Raw genomic sequence first — 12,078 nt, 5'->3', positions numbered from 1 at the left:
TAGTTTACAAAAGTAAGAATGGGAGTATAAGCTAATGGCCAGGACGAAGGTTTCTTTTTCAGGCTGCAGCTTCAGGAAACTAAATTAGGGGGTCAATTGGGATGTGCCGGGCTTCTCTTTGATCCCTAGAAATAACTTCTAACTCACTATTCTGGCTACTAAGTACATCCTCAAAGTATAGCTTCCAAAACCCAAACAAATAAGTAGATACAGCTGAACACAGGGAACCCAAGCAGCTGTGTACCTCAAGTATTTGCCAAATGATTATGACAGCTGAGGTATTACTGCCGCCCTACCTCTGGGGCTGATGCCACAAAAGTCTATAAAGAGCTTTGACTTCAATAAACACAAAATATCAAACCCCTACTTTTGATCATACAAATGAAAGTCTGGCGTAAGTCTATCAGAAACGGAGAGCAAAATGTGCACCCTCCCCCCGAAAACACAGCAACTTTCGATGACTACCTCAATTAGTCATGACTACACTGTCATTATGGTAGCCCCAAGTAATGGTAATTGTTGGGATTCAGCAGTGGTTAAACACACTCTCGCTTCTCCAAAAGACTTCTGACACCAGTCTGTCTCCGCAGCTGGCCGGCTCCAACAGTGCTTTAAGATGTATGGGACTTACTTCAAGTCCCAGTGCTTTCAAAGTCATGTGAGCTAAGAAATAGGTTATGTACATAATATAAATGCAATTTCTTGTTTCCTAGGTAGACAATGTGTGTTGGTAGAACTAAAACTATTTCACTGACTGGGCATCAAACAACAGTGGCCAGTTATCAGTTGTGGGACAAGAATAAAAGTGCCTAGAATAGCAGGCTACATTTACACTGAGCAGGTTCAAATGCTCTACAGCTTGAGCAGGACACGAAAAAATTAAAAATTATTTTTAAAAAGTAAGCATTTTAATGCTCATTACAGAAAGTATGAAATAAGCTGTATAAAAAGAAGGCTGAGGAGAACAAAAAAAAATTCAATCCCCCAAGAAATTCCTATTACTGTGTATATGCACTACATTACTACTCCCCTACTTTTACACACAGAATGTACATCTAAAAACGTGGTCATTGCTTCATGCTGCATGGTATGACTGGTGATGCACAGTCTTAGGCAGGCAAACATAAAGATTCCAAATGGGTGTTGAGTAACCATGGAAAGCAGGTAAAATATAATCAAACACTTTGACAATAAAGTAAGTGTAAACTTAATGGTTCAAGGTAGTGGTTTAGCATCCAAAAGTGCTGCAGCTCAGACCCCACCCATCGGTCAATCTTCATGATAGCTGGTAAATAACATTTTTTTCAAGTATTGAGAGCAGAAGATTCTGCTCAAGCAATGACTAGCAGTCTTTTGTCCACCCAATTCTCTCTCTAAACAAGGAAAGAAATGCTATACTAAGTGTGAAAACAAACAACTTTACCTTATCCTATGGAGTGTCTCTGGGTGTTTTGTTTTCATTTTCCTTTTTTTTCTCTTTTTTTTTTTGGAGAAAGTGTATCAGTAAGCTGAGAGTTTAAATTACTGTAACAGATGCCCAAGGATCAGGTGTCCTTAGCAGCAACGATTTTCTGCTCAGGTTTTTATCAGTAAATGACAAGCACCTTCCCTTTGAGTCCCCATCATTCCCCCTCCTTCCTTTCTTCAAGTTCTGTTGAAACCAGTTCAAGCAAGCAAAGGAACCAACTAATGTAACAGCCTTTTTAAAAGGTGAAGTTTTCCATTTCAAAGGAGCCTCTAATCAATGGCAGGGCACAAAAGGGAATGCACGCATGTTTATGCGTACAGCACAGACTTTAGAGAAGCTTTGGGGAACGTGTTCTGCAAAATCAATATGACCTAGCTTGTTACAAATTTTGAATCTCCTGCATGAAACAAATGGACTTCTTGTACAAGCTGGGTCACAAGGATCATGCATATTACACCAGATTTTGTATATGAAGTGTGCAAAACCTGTAACATTCCTAAACACATTTTCTCTAAGAATATACCCACAATTCTCACTGCAAAGAGGAAAAAACAAACTAAATCAATCTGTAAATTTTATTTCTCTCACTGTTACTTACTTGTTTGACTTCCCAATTATGGCAGCTGTCTTCTGTTTTACTTCTGAATACCTGTCCACCTCTCCTGACCATACAATGAACCCCAGTTTTGCTCTGAAGCAGAACAGGTTCGACCTTTCCAGCTCTGTCAGGCCTAACTTGTCCCCCAAAGCCAGGTGAGGAACACACACTGCAGAAAAAATTATTACTGGGCAGTGTAACATTTTATGCCAAGACCCAGTTGTGTTAGGAAATGCACACATCTTTCTGAGATGTTTGAGTCTTCAAAGCCTCCATCCGATCCATTCTTGCTGCCTTGTGACATTTCTATCCCAGAAAGCATCATATATTTGTATTGGGTACTGAGAGCATTCTTTTTTCCCCAAACATGTACATTATTCTGATTTTTTTTAATGGGAAAATAAGTCCCTGCACTAACAACTGAGTATAAAGAATGACTGAAAAGGAAACAAAACAAATGAGCATGGAATTCTGTATTTCATGTTCTCATTAATCAGCATTCCTGGAGGAGGGGACATTCAACCCAGAAAAATAGCAAAAATTAAGACTCTCTGCTCTTCTTTGTGAGTCCTCTTAGCTCCTCCTGGATGCTATCCCAGAAATTTGTCATTCTGTGAGTTCAACTTGTTTCACTGTGAGAAAACTTCTAGTATTTATGGTATCCCCATATGGTGCTACTTGGGATATTTCTGGAAGCAATTTTAGGAGGGGCATTTCATAAATAACTCCATGTTTATCACAGTTATCATGTGTCTGTTTTGCAAGCCTGTCACTGGCACATGTTAACCACTGCATGGACAGGATGCCCAGTTTACAGCAGTTGATCGCACGTATGGCCATGCGACAAAGCTGCGACAACTATCTTCCATGAGCTAGGGAGAAAAGAGGTGAATGGAAAAAGGGCTTAAAGTTTATAAAAGGTAACTTTAATTTGAAAATGCTCTGTTTATTTTTGTGAGCACATGGTAGGGAGCACCCTTTTAGAACAGTGCTGTTGCCTGCAAGGTTTTCCATGGCAAGATTTCCAAATGTTTGAACCATTTGACCTAAATATTTGATTTCCCTTTATATTTAAAGATATTTTTATCCTAGAACGGGCTAGAGAACTATTGTGTCCATGCAAAGATATTAGAAATGACAATTCTAAGAATAGTGGCAAAACCGCTCATAGTTAGCACTCTTTCTCTACATCTTAATTCCAAGATAGACAACAAAGAGTTGTACTGTCCAGGACATGACTCAAGTATTTACAGAAACTGCCTTTATACCCTGGGCATTCACTGTATTTTGAGAAAACCTTGTTTTCTATTATAGTTTGGTAAAACCTGCTATTCAACTGCTCTTTCCCCGGAGACGGAAACCCCCCAAGCCTTTTACAATGAAGACTGTCATTATTTTCCCTGGGAAAAGAAAAGAAATACCAGGAAATCTCACATTGCTAATGTGCAACTTAAAATGAAGGCTGCATTTGGCACCAACTGAGAAAGCCCCAACACCTAACAAACCTCGGTCCTGTGGCATTGGTGACTGGCTCAAGGCAGGGTGGGAGCTGGATTCTGACTGGCTGCCAGGAGGCTGTGGTGGCATCTGACTGCCTGTAACACACAGAGAAAAAAGGGATAACAGACTTGCTTTTAGCATTTCAATGCACAAAACCAAGCATTGCTGCATTTTTCAACCACCAACATCAAAGAAAGTACCAGCTGTATAAGGTAAAGACAGAGCTCAACAGGTCTAGCTTTTTTCATACCTTTTTCTTTTTTTTTTCTTTTATTTTTTGAAACCCATGGAGGAAACATGCACAAACACATTTAGCAACAGGCATGGCGAAATGTTCAATTTCGCACTGAGCGAGTTCCCAACCTCACCAACATGATCCAATTTATAGCTGCAAATCTCCTGACACATATTTCTGTTAGAGAGTTTAACAAAATCCAAGTCTGCTGAACAATAGGGCTCATCCTGCCGAGCTTAAACTGGCCTCCAGCCAGGCAGACATGGACTGCTGCCAACAATATTACCAATGAAAATTTCGGTCAATACAAAAATTACTAACAACAACAGTTTAAAAAGTATTTCAATGAATCAGTGGTTTTAATATTGTTTGAATGTCCATGTAGAATATGGGAATAAAGAATAACATGTAGGCACACATGGTGAAAGTGAATGTTTGAAAGAGAGCAGACAGAAAAGGGGTATCTTATTCAAATAAAAGCAAAGGGAAGTTATTTATTAAAATAACTAAAATAACTAGCCTGAACAGACACATCCATTTTTATGACCTTGTTCAAAAGACATCCACTGCTGTCTACCCACCCAAACAAGAACAACACTCCCAGTGCTGTGAGGCTCAGAACACAAAATGTTCCCTTGCAATGTTAATAGATAATAAGGCAAGTGCTTATTGCACTGATGCAAGTCACTCCTCTGGGTCACCATTCAACACCGTGTCAACAAGGGAGGTTCATCTTACCACCCTCCCAATGCCCCGAAGCCTTGTGCTTAAGTCAACCTGCCACAGCCCAAGCAGGAGGAAGAATGAGGCCTGGACATCCCCTAGGATTCCTCTTTGCTCTTAGTCTGAGACATGCCTGCTTGTGACAGCCCAAGAGGCTTGAAGACCACCTCAGGTTAGGCAGCAAATACACACTTTAAGCATTTAGACACTTGCAGTGACGAGCACAGTATAAATAGCAGCAGACAGGTTTATATCCCTCATCCTCAAAAACTGTTCGGATTGTTTTCCATTTGAAAGAAATGGACAGAATAAAAACACAGGCAATAGATTTGTGCCTGCTGAGACTCATTTTCTCCTGCTCAGCAGCTGCCCTTCTGCAGTGGCAGGAGCAAGAATCCTGCGGACGGTCCTGGCGCTGGGAGCCGGGCTGACAGTGGGGCAGTAGGGGCTGCCCTTTAGAGCGACCAAGGGCCCGGAGTTGGATACAAATGCAGGAAAGCAAATGTGTCTGCTCTGCCCCATCCACTTCCCATCCCCAAAGCCACCGGCTCTCAGCACCAACTCTGAAGAAAGGCCAGACTGATACAGAATAAAGAGAAAATCTATAAAATGTGGAGTGTAACCACTGCCTAGCTATTCAGATGAGGTGCTTTTGCACTAAAAACAGGACAGTCAACATTACTAGGAGCAGCTGTGACAACTGTCTCAGAGATGCAAATGCTGGACTAGAGGCAGAATTGTTCCTCCAAAAGACCAAACATGCCACTCAGCGCCCAAGGCTTTGGGTTCCATGGCCCATTCACGAACTCTGAGGCATATGACAATAATAATGACAAATTCCAGCTTATGTTTTGATGTCACTCAAGAGCAGGCTGTGGAGATGGTAAGTGCCTGCATTATAATGAAAGCTTTCGGCTTGACAGGAAGGATTCAGTGACTCAAGACTGTAAACAAACAGCATTTCCATGTTAACACAGAGCACTGCCACTTCCACCACGTATGCCCCAGGCACCACTATCAGACAGAGCACTTCAAGTATATGGGAACCATCTAAGATTTCTACAAACACTTAAAAAAAATAAATAATAAAGGCAGGGCTGCTCCTGACTGCACCGCATAGCTCTCAGCAGGATCCCTCCTTTAGGTGGACGCTTGGCAACTTTGAGAGAAGCTATAGTGCACAGAGTATCTATGATAGGCAACATATTTTGCATATTATACATGGTGTCTGGTTTTTTACATTGACAGTAACATCAGTTATCTGGCTGGATCCTTATCCTGTACAGGCAAATGTGCAAGCACAGACAGTGAAAGTAAAAGCCTAGAACAGTACCTGTACAATTTGTACAAAGAAATCAGTTTCATCTGCATCCTCAGTCAATACAGACTCAGGAGTTTTGCAGATTCACTGAAATTATCAGCCTCTGCAAACACTAGTGCTATTTTGTCAGTGTACTTCTATTTTTTCCTTATTAAACAAACTTCAAAGTAAAATTTCATAACATTTCATAAACACGACCAACTCTACACATATTCTAGCAAGTAACAAACTTACAAGAGAAGTATCCAGCATGCTAATTATCAGTGGGTGCTACAGATTATCCAGGTGCTGGACATGAAGGTACTGCATCAAAATGTTTTCAATCGAGCTGCCATTTTATTCTTAGAAGTGATGTGAAAGGTAAAAGGAGGTTAAGCACCCAAATACCTTTGAAGACTTGAACTGAACTCTTAATTTGGGTATCTAGCTCCTATTGATTGGGAGCTGATGACAGGACTTTAAAACCTTTGAAGATCCTGTCTGCCATGCTTTCTAAGTTTCTTTGTCATGAAAAGAAATGACCTTAAAGATTTTCCATTTCTTTCCTTTAAATGACAGTAATCCTTCTCTCTTTCAAACAGTATTGCATTTGTGTTTCTTGGAAGACACTTTAAATAATACATGAACAGACTTTTGTATTTTATTAGGGAAGGAAAATGTCTACAAAAGAAAAACAACCCTTTTTCGTTTTTAACATAAATTCTACAGCTATTTAAGAGAGAGAAAAAAAATCCAGTAATTTCTTTTTCACTGACAGACTACTGCCTCCTTTGACCCAGTGATACACAGAAGGAAGTTTAAACAGGGATGACCTTTTCCCATGTTTTGTATACCATTGTTGCCACATTGGTGAGATACTCCGCCTGCCAAAATGTATGCAAAATGAATACTACAGATGTTTCACAATACTTCTATTATGCAAAACCACAGAAAATGCAATAATGCATGTTAAAGGGATAGAAGCTGCCACACTAGTTCTTTCCCCTATATTTAACAGAGGAGCAAAATGCTATTCAAAGTTATATAGCTATCTAGTAAAATTAATTGTTAAAACTACCAAAACCAGCAGTCTACCTAATATAGTATCTGCTATTTAAAATAAAAAAAGAGTCAGATGAAGAGGTAAGGGAATTAAAAAATGCATACTTGTAAGCGGGGTTTCTATTTCTTAAATTATGTCGAACGCTTTTAAATTTTTGCACTTGGAAAATCTTCACTTCAAATGGAGTCAGGAGAGACTGCATACTACCTTTGGAAAAGATGGACTGAGAAAAGTACTAAATAGCGATTGCATTAGGGCTACAGCCATGCAGTTAAAACTGTAAAAAGTAAATTCCTTAGGGCCAACATAGCAAGCAAGAGCAGACCTTTGGTATCCTGCTGAGGAGGGGTCCTTACAGTCCACATCAGCAATGTTTTGAAACATGCTGAGGGCTCTCTGCTCCCATCACTGTAATGATACTGGAGGATGCTTGACTGAGACACCCTGTACCAGCTGGACAATACCTCACAGAATTACGCCTGAACAATTGAATCAAGAAAACACTTTGGTGATAACAGGTTCCCTCTGGGAAATAACTAGTTAAAGGGGGAAGGAGGGATATAAGCACAGGAATTTTAAGATGCATGAGGAACTGAAGGGTGGGGGACTGATCACAGCCTGTGTGGAAAATGGAACACTAGTTTAAATGAGAGGCAGAAGTCACAGATCTTGTGGGTTGTCTTTGGGACAATTCCCAAACTAATTTAGGAATTGAGAGCTATGACTGGATTAATGACATTGTGATCAATGTCATTAGGGAAAGTAGGGAATATTAGTCAATACAGAAGATGATCAAAATACTACCTAAGAAACCCTTGGTACCACCTTTTGGCCTGGATTATTAAAAATGCAAACATTTATATTCATGGATCAGAACCAGGCCTTTTATAACTGAAGAGCTGTAGATTATCAGGTAGTCATGGGAGAAGAAAAGGAAGGAAAAATCTGACCGTATCTGTTGACCTAAAATGGTTATAGCCTACAAACAGGTATAACTAACCATGTGATGTGGCACTCAAAGAAACAAATTTATCACTAGGATAAATCAGGATTGTTTACAGTAGAGGTAAGGCAACACAACATCACTGCTGATGTGTCACTGGAGAGCCTTCATAAGGACAAACCCAGAAAGCCTAATGCAAACTGGAATGGGGCCACGATGCTAACCAGCATGAAATGACAGGAGGCTGAAAGTGTGAGTATTATTTTACGGCAAAATCCAGAGCGAGAATTTTGTAACTTCTTTCTAAAAACATATTTGAGGCTAAATATCAGGGAGGGAAAAGAGCATGATGATGTTTAGGAGGATAATCAAACCATTACTGGAATTTGAAACAACTTTGTTTTAGGAATAATGAGGTCCTGAAAATCTAGTGATTAAGATGAGATCTGATAAAATAATAGGATACTCATCACACAGTCAGTGTTACAATAAAGGCTCACAGACCAGAAGAGACATTCTAGGTCTCGGATCCCTACATCAGAAATGAAAGAACATAAGTAGGCTTCTATATGGGAGTGTTTCAAATGAGCTTTTCAGGAAATTGGAAGTGAGGTGCAAATGACTCAAAGGAAAGAAATTTTTCTGTGGGTAGCATAAAGGGAAACTGGTCATGTGTTTCGTGTTATCTCTTTCATCTTATCAAGCCTATGACCCCTTAAGAAAAAAGATTATTTTCTTCCTTAATTTATGCATTGTAGCCAGGCTTCCTCTTGTATCAACAGTATTTTTAAAATTACTTATTCATTCAAGTAAAAAGTAAGGGTTGTCTGCATATCCTCTCAAATTAAGACAAAAATATTAAAACCTTCCTCCTATCTATGCAGTAATCTGAGCACAGATGTTTTAAAAGGCCTGAGACATCAGGACCCTTTCAGATAGAGCAGCTGTGGCTGTGCTGGGATATGGAGAGTCAAACACACTCAGACCAAGCCTTCTGGCTCTGCTCAGCACCACACTGCAGCTAATAACCCCTTGCAAAGCTGGTAATCCACTGCAGCCTGCTTACCAAGACAACTGCCACCTCCCTGACCCAGGAACTTAGGACCAAACCTAGAACCCTCCTGCCTTGGAATGCTTTTGGTGGCTGGCTGAGAGGCTCACTGAAGGTGAGACTGCAAGAAGCTTATTTGTTCCACTGCAGCAGCGCAAAACTTCTGTACAAGCTTCTAAACAAGAAGCTTATCAACTTAAGCCAGATTTATGGATGCTCTTTATCATAAAATGTTATCAAGATTGTTGTCAGGCCTAGCTCTGATTTTCCATATTACCTCTTAAAACAAATGTATTATGCTTCAAAGACACAGATTCCCTAACATATGTGACTATCACAATCCACGTAAAATCAACTAGAAGTCAAAAACCCCACTTTGCTTCTCATGAAAGTGTAAAATTCTCAGATACCAACTCTCGAAAGTTACACTCTCACCTTCTTCTTCCTATCTATGTCACATTCACCATATTAGGGATGTGACAGAGTTTCAGAGAAATCACTGTAACTTAAGTGCTAAATTGCTCTCAGATCTCCATTAAAAAATGCAACAATGAACAAAGGGGCCTGGAGAACCCTAGCTCTGACTTTTCTCTGCACAAATGCAATAGCATAAACATCTTAATTTCATGAAAAGAAGCTACTTGTTTGACACGATACAACATTTAATTCAAAGCAAAGCCGACACTGACGGGATGAGGTAGCTAGTCAATATTTTGTTTCATCCTCATTACTCAGCATGTAGTCCCAAGGTAATACTTATGGAACACCATCCAAATGTCATCCTTACTACAGAATAATTCATTATATTATGGACTTCAAAAAAAAAGAATTAAGTAGCTGAAACTGGCATCTGTAAAATTAGACATCCAAGTTTTATTCCCAGGTTGTGTAAACTCTGAGTAAGGTATGAAGACTGTAACAAATACTCAGGAGTATGAAGTGAAATAATTGTTAGTACTGCCTGAACTGACAACGGTCTTGGTGGCAAGGGGCAAGAAAGAAAATATATTCTCCTCTGGAGAATATGTATCTTTTTCCTCTGGAGGGGAAGGGAGAGCAGCAGCAGACACTGCCAAGCAGGTCTGTTTCATCCATGCTCCATGCAGAAGTCACCTCTCTGTTGGGACCAAAGTGAAGCACTTTCTCCTGAGATTTTGGAAACAAGCCCAAAGCAAGCTGTCAATGGGAATCTTCAGAAGCCTGCGACTCACCCGAATAATGAGTGGCTTTCCAGTAGGTCACAGCAAGCACCTGTCTGCTGAGGACTATTCTCTTCCAACAAATTCCAAAATTCTGCTGCAAACCAGGAAGGCAGCAGAGCTCCTCAAAATTAAGGATGCATCATTTAATTATTTGTATAAATGAAGGCATAAATCAGTCTAAATCTAGGGATCACTGCTTCTCTATCCTCAGTAACATCCACCCCAGACCTGTAATTTCACTTTACAGTTATGAGAAGTTTCATTTGGGGGAATCAAATTCTTTCTGCTTTCACCTCCGCCTAACTCCACGTCCATTTAATACATTATTTCCATTAAGCTTGAGAGAGTTTCCAGCCAAGGATATTTCTGTTGGAGGCCAGTCCTGAATGGTGCAGCCCAGGATAGCAACCAGTTAAATCTTTTCTAATCCCCACATTCAGAAATGGTGGCTCACAGCGGCTGGCATGCAGGAACTGAATAGAGCAGGCAAGCTCGTATTTCTCTCACCAGGCCAAATTAATAAAAACAAAACCTGATTTCTCCTTCTCGTTTTCCTATTCTTCCTGTTCCCCAATATTTTTCCTTTCAAACAATTTTATTTTTTTTTTGTTTGAGAAGCCTAATGTTTGGCTGCCTTCTGAAGAAATGGGCACAGTGACAGATGAAAGGCCGTATTCATCGCCTAATTCAGAATAGGAAAAAACCGACTGCTGTGCATTTAAGATTCTAACAACCTTGCAATTTTGTAGAGCCGTTTTCCCCAACCCGTTCTTTTGAAGAAATCTGCTTTTATTCTGTTAATAACTAACCACAGTTGCAGCAGCATGGATCCGATTAGCAGTTCTTACGCTACAAAGGGGGTGGGGGGAGGCTGTGAACAGGGTTGCCAATTTGTCCACCTGGGTCCCCAGAAGAAAGATTAGATGAGGTGCTTGCTCCTTTCTTCCCCACTCGCTTGCTGCTCTGCACTAGACAGACCTCTTCAAAGCTCAGCCACTGACTTAATTTCTTTTTTCCCCCTCTAAAGTCTCGTTTAACCACCCCTCCACATGTTTTGCACTCTGTCACTGCGTCCCTCTAAAGCGATGGCGTGAAGTGGGATGAGAGGGGTTGGGAGAGGCCGTGGCCACAGCTTGCCAGCGCTTCCTCTCACACCTCTACAGGGCCTCTGAATTGCTTTTAGATTTTGCAAATTATATTTTCTTAAATTTGTGCAAGCCACTGGAAAAAAGCATCTATGTTCTTCAGGGAATTAACCAGACCCTGTAGTCGTACTGTGATTTTCATTCTCTCCTTTTAATCCTTCCACAAAAATGGTAGTTTTGCTTGCATTTAGACTGAAGTAGAAGATTGTAAAGGGTTGCATGGATTTAGTAATCTGTAATTACTTGGGACACATCATTACATGTTTCTAGTAATTACATGTAATGCAAAAAGCATATACTTCAGCTAGATAAAAACCATTCTCAATTTTTTTATAAAATGTCAATTAAACAGAATATAAAATTGTAATTGATACAAGTGCTAAATATCTAAAAGCTCTAACAAAGGAGAGGGTAGTATTTCTTTCTTATATTTGGCTCATTTCTTCCCTCCAGAAATGAAACCTACCCTGCCACACACCTGAAACTTAAAACTTCAGAATTCTATTTAGGGATTTAATCCAAGTTCCAAAAGGAAGAATTTCTCATTATCAATGCTCATTCTCTAGACTGCATTTATAACTAGGAGATTTTTTTCTCTAAGGTGTTCCTCATTGTGTTAACTGCATTTGAGAGCCTGAGAAGCACAACAGATGTAGCAGACATACACTTCTAAAATTTGCCACCCAAGAAAAACCTTAACTCCTAACTTTAACATTGCCAAATTCTAACCAAACCACAGATCAATTTTCATTTAAGATGCCTGCAGTGTGAAAACATGCAAGATACAGAACAAAGGGTCAATGTGAACTGAAACTGCTGTTTCTTATCCATATTTCTTTTCCCTTGATCC

General features: G+C 39.9%; 1 protein-coding gene across 9 annotated transcripts in view; it reads right to left on the bottom strand.

Annotated features, from left to right (window-relative positions):
• Positions 1–12,078, bottom strand: part of ARID1B (AT-rich interaction domain 1B) — a 327,301-nt gene that overhangs the window by 77,715 nt on the left and 237,508 nt on the right. For 8 of the 9 annotated variants that reach the window (XM_048299613.1, XM_048299618.1, XM_048299620.1 and 5 more), the window contains one exon: positions 3,572–3,661. The exons of the other annotated variant lie outside the window; for it this stretch is intronic. In XM_048299613.1, coding sequence (XP_048155570.1) covers positions 3,572–3,661 — 90 coding nt within the window. The remainder of the gene's footprint in view (positions 1–3,571; positions 3,662–12,078) is intronic. 9 annotated transcript variants of the gene reach the window in all.

Source organism: Corvus hawaiiensis, chromosome 3 (assembly GCF_020740725.1).
Source record: "Corvus hawaiiensis isolate bCorHaw1 chromosome 3, bCorHaw1.pri.cur, whole genome shotgun sequence".
In the NCBI taxonomy this organism is placed as follows: Eukaryota; Metazoa; Chordata; class Aves; order Passeriformes; family Corvidae; genus Corvus; species Corvus hawaiiensis.
This window is presented reverse-complemented; position numbering and strand designations above follow the sequence as displayed.